The 14,915-nt window shown below is 39.5% G+C and overlaps 3 protein-coding genes across 3 annotated transcripts in view; 2 read left to right on the top strand and 1 right to left on the bottom strand.

Annotated features, from left to right (window-relative positions):
• Window positions 1–2,311, bottom strand: part of LOC306965935 (inactive phospholipase D5-like) — a 60,542-nt gene extending 58,231 nt beyond the window's left edge. Inside the window, exon 1 of the mRNA XM_079560544.1 lies at window positions 2,247–2,311. Coding sequence (XP_079416670.1) covers window positions 2,247–2,252 — 6 coding nt within the window. The 5' untranslated portion in view covers window positions 2,253–2,311. The remainder of the gene's footprint in view (window positions 1–2,246) is intronic.
• A 1,160-nt stretch (window positions 2,312–3,471) lies between these two features.
• Window positions 3,472–4,692, top strand: LOC306965936 (SLC35A4 upstream microprotein-like). The gene is made up of 3 exons (XM_079560545.1): window positions 3,472–3,589; window positions 3,937–4,035; window positions 4,121–4,692. Exons 1-3 carry the CDS (start codon window positions 3,575–3,577, stop codon window positions 4,316–4,318), a joined length of 312 nt encoding a protein of 103 aa, XP_079416671.1. The 5' UTR covers window positions 3,472–3,574; the 3' UTR covers window positions 4,319–4,692.
• An 802-nt stretch (window positions 4,693–5,494) lies between these two features.
• srbd1 (S1 RNA binding domain 1) overlaps window positions 5,495–14,915 on the top strand; it is a 34,181-nt gene continuing 24,760 nt past the window's right edge. Inside the window, exons 1-9 of the mRNA XM_079559536.1 lie at window positions 5,495–5,679; window positions 5,776–5,880; window positions 8,119–8,449; window positions 8,531–8,752; window positions 8,845–9,011; window positions 9,725–9,842; window positions 10,362–10,500; window positions 10,583–10,679; window positions 10,753–10,936. Coding sequence (XP_079415662.1) covers window positions 5,813–5,880; window positions 8,119–8,449; window positions 8,531–8,752; window positions 8,845–9,011; window positions 9,725–9,842; window positions 10,362–10,500; window positions 10,583–10,679; window positions 10,753–10,936 — 1,326 coding nt within the window. The 5' untranslated portion in view covers window positions 5,495–5,679; window positions 5,776–5,812. The remainder of the gene's footprint in view (window positions 5,680–5,775; window positions 5,881–8,118; window positions 8,450–8,530; window positions 8,753–8,844; window positions 9,012–9,724; window positions 9,843–10,361; window positions 10,501–10,582; window positions 10,680–10,752; window positions 10,937–14,915) is intronic.

The raw sequence follows: 14,915 nt of genomic DNA, 5'->3' as shown, positions 1-14,915 counted from the left end.
AATTACCGTTAACACTGTCCCAGGCACTACACTTCACTGGGACAGAAAAGTCCTATTTAAAGAGAAAGCAAAGTTATATTGTGTCTTTATTGTGTGTATTTGTGTCTTCATGTTCATTTCATTGACCTTTACTTAACCAATGAGAATGAGAATCTCTTTTTCAGGGAAGTCCTGGCTCCAGTGGAGACCCTGGACACACCTGTGTCTGTGTTTTTTGTAGAGGAGATCAGAGAATACCTAGAGGAAATATTGAGACAGGAAATGTCTCCACAGAAAAGCCCCATAGGTTCAAACCCAGGATTTTCTTGCTGTGATGGAAGCAGGCTAACCACTGCGACGCCAAACCACCACTGGGTAAATAAGTTTCATTTACTCTTCTCTTGCAACAATACATTTATCTTCACTTGCTCCTCTCTAATCATTAAGTCTCAGAGAACAATGCACACTCTGATCCATACATCCATTCCATACACACATACATGCACTGCACAGAAACAGATCTTGGCTCCTGGCAGAGTGGTGCAGTGACGCTGCAGTGCCCCTCTGTCTCTACCTAGAGACGTCCTGTGCCTAAGAAGCAACAGAGCCTAACAAGTATAATTGGCTTTTGCCTGGGAATTACAATGTACTCTTCCCTCTGTCTGTCTCTATAAGAATCCTCACAACTAAATAATTAGCATTTGCAAATGAACCTGAAAATCCATGTATCCATGTAGCCACCGAAGTACCAAAGATCTAATTAGTGCATGGCACAGAGCCAGTATATCCAAAGAATAGGCTTTAGTTGTGCACCCAATGATATCCTCTCCGCAAGAAACAAGAAGCTCTTTAAATAAAAAACACAACCAGCACATCTATTAATGACTCAGGCAACAGTGTGTCACAACTATTCAGAATGATAAAACAAGAAAAATGATTGCAACGCCCATGGTCATAAACTTCAGGTTTAGCCTGGACAGCCATTACACTAATGAATTCATGCACATGCGAGTAAAGGGCCACAGTGCCCTGGGTACAGCCTGTATCCAACATTATTATTTCAGACTTTGTTTCATGTGGAAATGTATGCACACATTTGAATTCTAGACAATGAAATTAATCATCTTTACACCTAATTAGGGCCGTTAACTATCTTTTTATACAAGTAAATTAACAGTACTTGGTTTACAGCATCGATAAATGAACGATAATTATTCATTATTAAATTCTATGGTTCCGGTTTTCAGCACCATTTTTCATGTCTATACTAGTAGTACCTTAATGTTATAACCACACTGGTACATTATAATGGTACCCAGCCCTCCACATAAAAGGCTGAGTCACTCGCATTTGTGATATAATTTGAATTGTATGTTCAAAGTCTGTTCTTTGAGATTTCATGTAAAGTGCTTTACAAATTAAAGGTATTATTATTCAAAGTATTCTTGTCCCTCCAAACCTGTAAGCATGACTTTGTTCCATATTCATCCATTAAGCGCAGCACTACATAGCCAAGAGTGGATACCCTCTCAAAAAGTCTGAACAGACAGCAATAACGTTAATTAAATATGCAACTTCTCCAAACAGATGAACAATGCCGGTTATGAAGGATTTGAAGATTAAGTGAGTGAACTAAAATAAATGATATAAACATTGAACATGATTAAGTAAGGCAAGCACAATCAATGTATAAACCAACAAAATACATGACTTTGGATTATAGTCACAAGACACACACATCCAAGCAGGGATGCATAAGGAGAGCCGGCGGTGGCAGCTCCAGGCAAAGAACCTCAAGAGCACATTTATCAGTCCTTTACAGTCAGCTTGTATCCACACTACCAATATAAACCATTTTCAAGACAATTTTTCCCACAATAGCCCTTCTTCTTTGCAATCTTTCAAAATATACTTCATTACTTTTTTCATCAAAATACAAACAACCAACAAATCTGAATATACAAAATATGCATTTAACACTGTAAAACATACCATATTTATTATCGTAATGCATGGTTCTCATGTTTAAAATGTTAAATATTCCTTACTGAACTATCTGGAAGCTTTTATCAGGTTTATTTCTTGCAGACAAAACTTCATCCCTTTGAATAATATGAATGTGCATAAGTCCAAAAACACATTACTGTAATGACTGCGCTATATGCCTCCATGACCTTAACTAACGGGTGGCATCCAAACAGTCGTCAGCCAAATGCACACAGCCAAAATCAATAATGATCAACAGCAGAGGAGCAGGCACACCTTACCTCCATTTAGTCGTCAATGGCTCCAGCAGGCTGCAGACCAGCCAGGGGACGTTCCTGTGAAGACTGCCTTCTTTCACCAACATGAGTTTTAATGAGGACAGGTTAATGCCTTTGTCCAACCAAATGAGAGGATTAAAAGCGTGAAGCCCTGTGGAGTTAAGAATAAAAAATTATAACAAATCCCATATTTTATACCTACAGTAAGATATTTAAAGTACAAGACTGAGTGATTTGAGACAAGTGGCATATTTATCCTTATGCTCCTTAACTTTTCAGCTTTAAGATTCTACCAGCAAATTCTTAAAGGGGGGGTATTATGCAAAATCGACTTTTTCAAGCTTTACATCATGTTATTCTGTCATTCCCTCATTAAAAACATGCCTGAAGTGTTGCCTTGGCACATTCACGTATTTTTGAGTAATCTGTAAAAACTCTGATGGCAGCCATTTTAGGGATAGGTTTGCCTGAACGCCCCCCACCTCCTGGAGACGCCTCCGACCTTTCATCACCAGCCGAGTAACCAACCACTGCTCCTCAGCAGAACCACTGATTCCACAGACAGCTTGTGGAGGGGGCGTGTTGGAAAGGATCAGAGGTTCTTAAAGAGACAGAGGCCTATTTCAAGACATTCGCTACAGCCATTTTGAGAGAGCAATTTTATACAAGGCAGTTATTCTAATTTACTGCATTTACAGACCAACAGAAGGTTTGGTCATCATTGTAGTGTGCTATAGACTGGTGCTATGTGATTGAAAAAAAGCATAATACCCCTTCTTTAAAGAAATAAATAAATGCTGAAAAGAACCCAAGTGTGAAGTTGTTTTTCTTTGTTTTCTCTCTGGCCCAGAGATGCCCAAAGTGAGGCCCTAAGGGGAGCTTGTTGGTCCTCATTCTTGCTGAGTTGGCATAAATCGGCACAGACGGTATGGTACTTTTGACAATGACAATTGTATAAGTTTTACACAAGTATAAAGCCTTAACACAGAGCTGGCATTTCTGTTCCAAGCCTAAATAACTCACTGCACCGTGGAGCTGCAAGTTAGCGCGATCCAGTCATTTTGTAGGCTAATTAGGGTTCATTTGTGAGCTTCTGTCATGCTTCTCCATTCGTTAGTACTTTAAGCCTTTGCAATACCCTTGGCCACCATTGAAATGTTGCAACTAATTAATCTGATGCATATCATAAAAAGCTGCTGTTTTACAGAGCCACGCACCCTTGTCGAGTCGTCCATCCCGTGCGTAATAACTCCCGTTGGGGGCGCCAAGTACACAAGTAAATCAGACTACAGATCATCAGAGGAAGAAGCTGCTGTTCGAGCTCTACAGACATGGCAAATGACAAGGTCGGCGTTCATAACTTTTAGCTTTAACATCAACATAATGTGTCTATACAGAGATATGTCGGTAAAGGACAGTATTTACTCGTGTGTTAAATCCGCTTTATTCACCCGGAGCTTATGGACTGAATTCCAAACTGTGAACTATTGCATTAGCCTAGCTTAGTAAATGGCTACAACTTTGCTAAAACAAAAGCCACAACATTGTATCACAACATTTGATCACAATATGAATTTTGTTGTGCTAATATGAGCCAAAAGGTTAGCGACTTCATTTGTAAGCGTTTGATCACAATGTTGCAATTTCTCACGGTGGCAAACCACACTGACAGTTTGTGCATGTTTTCTTCCAGAACCCCCTGAACCAGCTTAAAGATCTGGTGGAGCTCAAAGACCAGCTTGAGGATATCCAAAGACGAATGGAAGATGAGATTCAAGCTGGTGTTCCTCCTGTGAGTTGTTGTTTATACTGTAGTGTATGGTAGAGATCATTGCTGTTGTGACTATTGCCTCCTCTCATTGTTTCTGTTCTTTCAGGGAGGTAGTTTTCTCGCCTCTCCTTTCCTCAAAGGATTTATGGCTGGGTACATTGTTGCCAGATTGCGGTCTTCTGCGTTGATGGGTGTTGTCGCTGGAACATGTACAGGAATCTATGCTGCTCAGAACTTTCAAGTCCCTAATATTGAGAGCACAGTCAAAGACTACATCAGCAGCCTGAAAGGAGGGCGCAAATAATTATGGAACTGGAAGAAGTCAAACAGTTCATAAGAGGAGCATGTGGGATCATATATTCATATTTTACAAACTACAGCTTTCTACCTTTTCTCCTGAAAACGCACAGAATATTAGCTTTCAATTGTTTTTGTACTTGTAAGATTTGCACTTCAATGGTCAATACTAGTGACTAAAAGGTCAAAAGTCACACATTTGTGTGATATCAGTTTTTCAATAATGTACTTCTGTCCTAAATGTGTAGAGTGAATATGGTTTGCTATTTATGTTTGTTTCTCAGTTCAGAGGAAATCATTGAAAATGATACGGCTGGGGACGTAGTTTTGCCAAAGCATAACAGCAAAGCCTGACAATTATGAGTGGCTGGCCAGGCTAAGAATTATGCTGATAAAGAGTAAATATTTTAAATGTAACAGGGATTTTTTGGGAGATATACTATATTTAATTGTGCCTTTAAACCGATTGGTACTTGAAATTATCATCTCGTCTTCTGTGCAATAGCCTGTATTTGTGACATACAGTTGCCTATTTTATGCTGGAAAGGGTTCCTCAGTGCACTTCAGATGGTAAATGTGTTACTTTTTTTGTTACATTCATTCAGTAAATGTTATAATGTTTACATTTCTCATGAGAAAGGCCAGAGTAGGCCTAGTCCATACCATAATTAATGAGGTCAGACCTAAACTGGAGTAAGTTGTTCACAAAAACTGATGCCATGTGTCTCTTATCATTTGTCTCTTATTCATTTTCTATTGCATATGTTTTGGCTCATTCTTCTAAATAAAAAGGTGTTCAAAATGAGAAATGCAGTTAAGTTTTAATGCAAATTCAAAATGTGAAATGATCTTACAAACTTGCTGAAACTCATTTTTGAATTAAAAAAAAAGAAGCTAAATGACCTTGTCACAGTTTCACAGTCACAAGCATTCATACACAACATCATAAAAGATGAATAAAAAACAAAGCCACAGGTTAAACTTTTTCTGATGAGGCCTCTACAGTTGAGTTTTCATCATAGTAACTTTAATAATCTAACGCATAAAATAAAAATAAACAGAATATTCCTGTAATAACTTTGGAGGCCGCTCATTGGCTGAGCGCGTGGTGTTGCAGGAAGCGGCTCTTCCCATGTTGCTGGTGGCTAAATCTGAAGCTACTATTAGACTCGGACTTGAACAGTGGTCTAAATTAACTTACACAAACAATATCAACACGAGGTACATCTGTGATTTTGCAGTTCAAGACATTAATGAGACTATAAAGGATACGGCCACTTTAATACGTATGTTAGCCTACTGTGATGCTAGTTAGTTTGTTTTCGAGAAAGCGGGACATTTCGATTGACCAGAACTAAAATAAGACAGGTATGTTTTGATAGTTGCAGATAACAGCAATATTGGCTTTATTCATATTTGTTGGCAATCCATGTTAAATACAAGCCCTATTATAATCTTTTGAAGTTCATGACGTGTAGCCTACCTCTGAAGCCTTGGGAAGATGATGGGCAGAAGAACCAGAACATCCACTGCCAAAACTGTGGTATACAAAGAAGAAGACTCTGATCTGTAAGTAACAGTACATTGTTGCTTGTTGCAGTGACAAAGTACAGTAAATGGCGTCTGAGTTTTGAACTATTACCAACTTCAATCTGAGTGCAGGAAAGAAAAGGTTCATAGACAGTGGGACCACAGCATCAGCAGCAGCGCGAGGCAGCAGTGAAGATGGATACAGTGTTGTGTTGTAGAGAGAATCAGAAAGTCAATATACTGTAGGCTACGATAAATGTCAAACTCAATTTTGATTCCAAGAAATAACTGAATACTCAATACCGATTTCATCACCTCGGTGCAAAAATGCAACTTACCTTACATTGTATAGTTGTCGAGCTCCTGTCTCTTACTGTGCCCAGAGCCTATAATTGTAATTGTACAATCGTCAAGCTTCTTATTTAACCATTTATTTTACCAATTGTTTGCTTGTCATGAAAGGTACGAAAGGTAAGAAATGGGGATAAATGAGCATTTAGTTTAGATACCAGTTTTAATATTATGTAGTTGTATTTTGGTATAAACTTTTTGGCAACCCTGGTAGCTGCAGAGGAGATGAGGCAAATACATGGACAAAGGATGTTGAACTTTAAACTATTACTAAACTACTACTATTAGTTTAACAATTAGACCCGAAAAAAGTCAAAATAAAGATTAACTTCTGAACTTCATTAGCTGAACTCGGAGTAGTCTGTTCATCTCCGAGTTTACATATTATTGTAATCACCTCTTCCAGTGGCATTTTTCCAAGCGGGATGCTGGAAATTTCCCAGTATCCAGTTGCCTGGAACGCACCATAAGCCTGAGGCATTTGATTGAGCTACAGCAAGTATACACCGCTTAAATCTACCTAATCGAGAACCAGAGTGGCTGAATAAGATGCTGAATGTGGACCGGTCCAAAACCTAAAACCCGCGAGCTGGAATAAGGTCCCAGCCACTGACTGAAACTGTTTTGATTGAAAGCGTGTAAATGCATTGTGCCAAGGCGATAAGGGAAGACCAACAAGTGCGGCATGCCCCCCTACATAATGTAATAAGACATAAGACTCTTATGGTTAGAGTTTGGGTCTTATGTCTTATTACATTATGTAGCACGAAAATATGGTGAGCACATCATAGGGATGGGACGATAAACAATAATATTGATAATCGCAATAAAAAATGCGACAATTAATTGATCGTGATTATCGTGCTAGAAGATAATCGCTGAATCCATCAGACAACCAGCGCCGATAACTTTACCAGGAGTGGGTGCGTCTCTAAAGTCAGCAGTATTTAAGATTTCAGTAGGTTAGTTCCTCATCCAAATCCATTCTTTGATTACCCACTGCAGTAATAGCATTTTCTGTGTCGAGCTGCTCATTAGTTGCATGTTTTGTATTGATGACAACAGTATAGTCCAAAATTGTACGCAGTGTGCCTTTAAATACTCACTCAATATGACATTTACAGCAGACAATGAAGAGGAATATTTAATAATTGCCCAATCCCTATCATTTCTGCAGATTCAGCTATTTTTTAAACCATAGGTAAATATCGTGATATTATTGTTGATCGCAATTATTTTGGCCAAGATAATCGTGACCCCAAATTTCATTATTTTCCCAACCCTAGCACCTCATTGATCTTTTGAGTTTGAATAAAAAGTATAACAGATCAGTCAGTTGCTCCTTGGATGAAGGCGGGTGACTCTTGCTTCAAATGAAGAGACAGAGAGAGGGGGTTTGCAAGGCTATATATTTTAATAACCTAGTTCACTTTTTGTGTTGTTTAACAAGAAAACAGTTTCGTCAAGGTTTTGGTTTAGGGGTAAGGGTTAGGATTATGTTCAGGATTTACCGCCTCTTCATCATATTTCACCCTGCCATGCTGTGAGAATTTGTGCTCCAGACCCCACTAGGCCTGTCACGATAACAAATTTGAAGTTCGATATATTGAGGCAGGAAAGTATCGCGATAAACGATATTTTTGACCCGAATGATACTAGATGCTGTCTACTCTCAGGCATAAAAATGATAGTCAACCTTTGTTCTAAAAGTGCATAATCATATTCTATACTATCACACAGCTGCAATAAACATGAAATATAAAAAAAGGGGGGGAAATGTTAATAAATGTATACACCATAAATATCGAGCCAAAAAATATATCGTTTATTTGTTATTTATTGACCAATAAGTCATTATAGTAATTATCTCGACAGCCCTAGACCCCACTAGGAACCACTGCTTAACGCTGTCATTCACAATTTTAGATCCTTTTCTCAAACCATGAGTGAAGAGGAGAGCGAAGAGTGGATTCCTTCTAAGCCTAAAACCAAGGCTCCCCGAAAACCTCCTGCTGCAAAACCAAAGGAACCCAAAGCCCCTAAAATGCCTAAAGAGCCGAAGCCAAAGGCACCCAGAAAACCTCCCGCAAAGCGCAAACTGGATGCGAACAAAGCGATTCCAGGCCTTGTGGCTTCTGGTTTACAGGAAACAAAAAGAACAAGAACTGATACAGAGAATAGTAATAGACCGAAAACAGCTGACTGCAACAGAGGTGAGCAGTCAGATGAACCCGAGCCAATCAGAATGAAGCAGGAGGTAATATACAAACACATATAGTTGAAGCAAATAAAAATACAAAGGGAAAATAATAATAATAATTAAAACCACTCTTTCTAGCGACTGTCATTCACTGTGTCAGACACTCATCAGGGGGATAGATTGGCAGGAGAAGGCCCATCATCTGTTGGCTATTTTGTAAAGAAAGAGGAAGAAGAGGATTTTACATTTCCCTGTATAAGGGAGGAGGCGAAAAGTGGACAACAGCTTCCAAGGACATTAGGATCTCCCCTTGCTAAGTCTTTGAGGAACGAACTCAACATGAACTGGGACCTAATAGAGGTAATTTATTGACATTACAATGAGAATATGTTCTTATCCAATTTTTTATTGCTTTCACCTTAAGTAAATATTTGTCTTATTTTTCACTGCAGGTTTTGTCCACTCTGACCGGTGTGGAGCGGTGGGTATGTGTGAACATTGTAACACTACTGCAGGAGGAGAACACTGTGCCTTTTATGGTCCGCTATCGCAAAGACATGATTAATCACATGGACGCTGATGCCGTCAGGGATGTGCAGCTGGTTTATGAGGAGTTGGGGTGAGTAAAAAGGCACAGGGTGGGTACTTATTTACACACCTGTAAGGCATACTATCATGTATTTACGTGGGTATTCTTTTTTCTATTTCCATTTCTCAATTTACAATGTATAAGTGAAGTTCCTGAAAATATGTGAAATAATAATGTTTACTTAGACACTACACCTGATTTTTTTTTCTGGTAGTGGAATGAAATTTGTTTTGTTCTCCTCGTATATTGTGAAACTCAAACACTGTGCCACTCGATTCAGGCTAGTTTTCCAGCATTTTTGTAAAAGTGACCCTTAAAAGTGACCCTGCAAGTTGTAAAATATGCTTAAAACCTCGTCCCTGTGATTTGTTGCTACAAATATGTTAGGAACGATCACAGCTAACCTTTTAATTTAGTGGTTTCCTTTTGCATTGTTTGTTATAAACAAAAAGAAATCAGGTATAGATATAATAGTTTAATATTTTTTTCATATCAGAGGTTTTTTCTGTGTTACTGCTTCTTTGTCAATTCCCCGTAAAACAACTCATACTGGTGTTTTGTGTTTGAACACTTTCCACTAGATGGCAGTAGAAGCCCAGGGTTTAAGCTCCAATGTTCTTTCTGCATCCAAAGTCTTCATGCCAAAGCAAAATACACACTCATATTAGTTTATTTGGCCTGAAGCATTGTTTAAGTATTTCTTACCTTTAACATATGTATTTTGGTGTGTGTGTTTTTTTTAGTGTCTTGGCAAAGAAGACTCAGTCTGTGATTCAGACCTTGAAGAAAGATGGGAATTTGACTGCAGAGCTCGAGCAGACCCTCAGAAACTGTCGATCTGCAGACGAACTGGACCATGTGGTTAGATGCATGTCACATAATCGATAATTGAAATAAAATCAGAAACCAGAAAACAACCTGCTTTGGTAGAATTGACAGTTGAACCAAATATCAGGACTGGTGGAGGAGGAATAGGTTGGAAGGGCTTTACTGGGCATTCTCTCTACCGGGCTTACACTTGCCCAGACATGGACAGGCCATTGAAGAAGAAAGCCATCAGGGCTCTAACAGAAGCAGCAGAAAGAGCTTTCAGATGCATAAAGAGGGGTGGTTCATGGACAATTGCTACTGGGACTAACCCTAACCCTAACCCCCGGCTGAGTCACCTGGGCGAGATTATCTGATGTTGCTAGACCTGAAACACCCAATGAACCCAGGATGCATGACTGTTGAAGTTCATCCTAAGGGTTCTACATCATTATATTGTTTATTTTCAGCAACACCAATCTATGTACCGCATTATTAAGTGTTTTACTGCCTTTTAAATTTGTACACATACATTTGGCTTCTACCACATGCTGTTGGCACAATGTCTTTTAGTATACTCCATACAAGAAGGGCAGTAAATTGACCAAGGCTCGCCGGGCTAAAGCACTTGGTCTTGAGGATGCTGCGTCTGCCCTTTTGGAAACTCCAAACATGTTGGATTTGCACAGATGGGTTAAACCTGGCGTTGAGGGTAAGACATTGACAAAGATTCATATTTATGTATGTAGATGCTGTCAGATAATGTAACCAAGGCATTTTACTTCCGATGCCAGGCCTTTCAACCATTGAAGAAGTAGCCCTTGGTGTCGAGCACATATTGGCAGATATGATTGCCAAAGACCCAGAGACTTTAACTTACGTGAAAACCCTGTAAGATCACAGACACATTCAGTTTGATGTACGCCTTTAAATGTCATTAATGTCATGTGATTTCATCTCCCAGGTGTGAACAAAGCCACATCACTATCCAGTCCACTGTGTCGAAATCTGCTCTAAAGGAAAAGGAGCAAGAGAAAATGGCTCCAAATCCGAAACCAGCGCCGCATCAAAACAAAAAGCAGGACATTGACAAATTCAGCTTATATTTTGACTTCACCAGCAGCACACAGCGCATCCAGCCTCACCAGGTAGATGTGCTATAAATCCTTTGTGTGATTAATACTTAACAACTTCCACAGAGTCTTGTGATACCGAGTTTAGAATTTAGCATTTTTCAGAATTAAACCTGTCCGAACAAAGAATACGACATCACTATAGAGTTTGAGGTACATTTACAGTTTCATACATATAGTCATATAGTTTCATTGAAGTTTTTACTTTTTAAACGCACAAATTTGCATGTAGCATGTAAATCTGTGCAAATCTGTGGTTTCCAATCTGTCCCAATGCATGCCTGTTCTGAATGTTAGCCATGTCATGTGCAGTTAGCCTGCTCTGTGCCTCCATACATCCCCCTCCTGTGCCCTACGAGGCCCCCTGTGTGCCTGTAGTGACTGGTGGGTTACTCAGAGTTGGTCCCAGGCCTCTTGTGTCACCACAGTTTCCATCAGCAGCCGCCTCTCTGCCACACCACACTCTTTGGCAAGCGTGCTTTAGCCTACAGACATTCTAATACATGCACACCGACTCCTGCACACACACACACATTTACCCTGAAAGTCCCCTCATTCTCTCCTCTTAACATATGTGACATGTCCCCTGCCGACATGCCATTGGATTAGGAGGCTTTGATTGACAGGCGCTCTCTTGTAGTGACAGCTTGTGCTGTTGCGCCCACAGGCAGCTAGAAGGATGGGGAGAGGGAGGGGGCGGAACTCAGCGCCAGTGAATGACGTTGAGTTGTGTCCATTACTTCTCTCTCTCACGCTGGTCCCAATCTGACTAAACCATGGCCCTTCATTGCACACCACACCTCCCTTTACCCCTCTCTCCAACACAAGGCATTTAATTTGATGTCACGGAGCGTTAATCCACAGGCTGCTGTGACCCCACTAACTGTCAGATTCCGGCTAAAACAAACCTTTTTGAGCTGTCAACTTAGCGGGAAGAGAGAGCAGGTGGGAGATATGTTTTGACAGGAGACACATATAGAAGCACTCAGTTGTCCATTTTAGTAAACCCCCAACTTCATTGGTTTTGCTTCAGAAATGCTACTTTTTATTGTTTATTTGTTCATTTATTACGATCCCCATTAGCTGTACCCATTTGATTGCATTTATTAGGAGTTATACTTTACTTTAAGGGACTGTACAGAGTTTAAAAATGTTAAAATTAAGTACTTTCCTCCCCCTACATGTTTTAACAATGTCCTAAGGTGTAGAATGAGCCCAGACATATTCACCACAACTGCCTCTAAAAATCCTGCACTGTCACTCAAAAAGGTGTTAATTCGGGTCCGAAGTGCAGTCATGCACGAGCTTAATATAGGAGGTGCAGTTACACTTATGACCTGAGGTGGCAGTAGTGAGTATAAAATGGCTAACTTGCATCCAGCCCCTTTAAGTAAATCTTATCGGCCGATAAACTGATTTTTGGCTTTTCCGCCTGTTTTGAATTATTTAAGTAATACAAATTAAAATTCTTTCTATCTTGTATGGGGCAGGGCACTTCTATTTCAGTCATATAGATATTACATTCACTCCTCATGTAGTATTGAGCTACATCTGTAGCCACAGCTGCCCTCGGGGTAGAGTGATTGGTGCTGCTGCACACATCCGTGTCAATAGACCCTCTGACAAGTCGGCCTCCTTTTTCATTGAAGGGGGAACAATGGTGCTGCGGAACTTACCTCATATTTGAAAAGATCCTGCTGTTCATCCCTGCTCGTTTTTGGCGAACAGTGGTAGCATTGAACATCAGTACTTCCAAATTTAGAAAAGTGATGCTGTTCCCTGACCATAACCCACCTGATTCCTCGCACTTTCAATAATGGGTTAATTTCCTTTTCATTTATTTATTTATTTATTTATCAGGACAATGTACAATTACATTAAGCTCCTGAGCAAATATGATTGTAACTAGTCTGTTGCTTCTTCTAATTTACATCTGTAGTCGTAATGGACAAGAGCAGAGTTATAAAGTGCAATATATATATATAGTGCAGATGATCATACAGCCTTAATTAATTCCTTCATCACCCTCTCATACAATACTACTAAAGGCACATCATTCTTCGTTCTGTTCATGCCCATAAAATAGACTACAATAATCGCACACACTCATCACATACTGTACATATGCTGTACATACTAGTATAAAGACACAACATGGCAATACTCTTAATTCTTACATGGTAACTAGATTTACATCATCTCCTGGTCATAAAAGAACTTTCAAGCACATTTTCCTTAGGTTCACATTAGCTAAATAAGTAAAGAACTAGTAACTTGCATTATAAAAGTTTATGCTCACATCTCTAGTTCTCCATAAACCAACCTTTCACTTCTTTAGTGAAAGCTCTGAAATCATTAAAGCTCAATATTTCAGTAGGAAGCTCATTCCATTTCTTTATACCTAATGTAGGAGAATGCAGATTGTGCAAATGCAGATTTGTATCTCGAGATACTACACTGCTCCCTCGAGGTTATTCTGGCTGCCCTTGTCTGTTGTCTGATGAAACAAATCATTAAGTGGAGGTGAGGCCACATTCGACATCAAGCCTCCCATCCCAATTTCTGCTCCTGAACTTAGCCCTAAGTCCTTGGGGAAAGCTGCAATTGTACACCAATCATCACAGATGGAGAATTTGGGTACCTCTGGCATATGGAGGTATCTGGGAATCATTGGTCCCAGAACACACCGGGCTGACCCTCCTCCGACCACCGCCAGCCACTCATACACAGGGTTGCCAGATATATGATAATTATTGTATTCGTATGATAATTTTGACTTCTGCATGATGTACAAATTCCAAAATTCTTAAATGTAGCGCCTGAAAAAGTCTTGTTAGATTAATTATTTCCTCTACAGCACTTTGCTGTTGGTCTGATCTCTAGTCAGAGTCTGCCTCCATATTCATTGTAGGCTTCATCTCTGTCAGGAAAAGACTGACCCTGAATCAGTTTTACCCTTGAGTGGTTACAATCTTCTTCACTCATCCTCAAGAGAGTGAGAAGCAGTAATTTCTCTCTTCATAACTAAATACAGTATAATCGAAGTGTTTGGCATCATTTGTCCTGAAGGATTAACTATAGACATGTCCATTTGTGATGTTTATTTCTCACTGCAATCTGCGAGGGTTGATTTGAAGTCCTTTTAGCTTGTAGCAATAAGAAACTGTTATGCCATGATGCATTTATTGACAGTGCAGCAGGACATTTTTTAATTTGATCTGCTTGTGATCTAATTGTAGTTTAACACATCGCTAAGGCAACTTTCATTATCTCAGCTACATCCCTTCACTTCACTTCTTGTCAGAATCAGGGTTTGTACTAATGGGTTCTGACTTCTCTTTCGATCATACATCTATCAACAATCAATCAAACAACTATAAAATAAAACAACATTTTACAGAGAAATCTTTGTTCCAAGGGTTTTATTTTTATTTAATTGTATATTCACATGTTGCATTGTATACCTGTGAGAGAGAAAGTTTTGATAAGTCTCTTTGTGGATGTAAATTGTTACTGTCTTCTTTGTGCTCAAATCGCGAGGGTGATAGAAGTGTGGTTGAAAATGTTTTTTCAAAGAGAGGGTGAGACGCCAAAGAGACAGAGTGGACTTGGCCTGGCACACTAACCTCGCTAGGGGCCAAAGGAAATGTGATGGGGCATCTATTAAAAGCTGTCTTGTCTCATCATTATTTGGCCAGTACCGGACACTCCAGCTTCATCTAAATCATGACCACACACTTATGAGCCCATCTCACATTATCTTTGTGTTTAGATCGCCCTGTGTCCACTGCTATTGACTACTTTCAGTCAGAGACTGAGTGATATACAATCCACAGATGCAAATTGTGACCTTTAATGTAACTGAATATGTAGCAGTCATATTGTTACTTGTATTATAACTGCGTCTGTGCGTTAAAATGTTACACGTCTGACCTTTAACAGGTGTTGATATGCACAAAAACAATCACTTTTAGTAGCCTATATATATTTGTGT

This window comes from Gobius niger (assembly GCF_951799975.1).
Source record: "Gobius niger genome assembly, chromosome: 7".
NCBI classification, from domain to species: domain Eukaryota; kingdom Metazoa; phylum Chordata; class Actinopteri; order Gobiiformes; family Gobiidae; genus Gobius; species Gobius niger.
The sequence above is the reverse complement of the archived record's forward strand: the minus strand, read 5'-3'. Positions and strand labels throughout refer to the sequence as shown.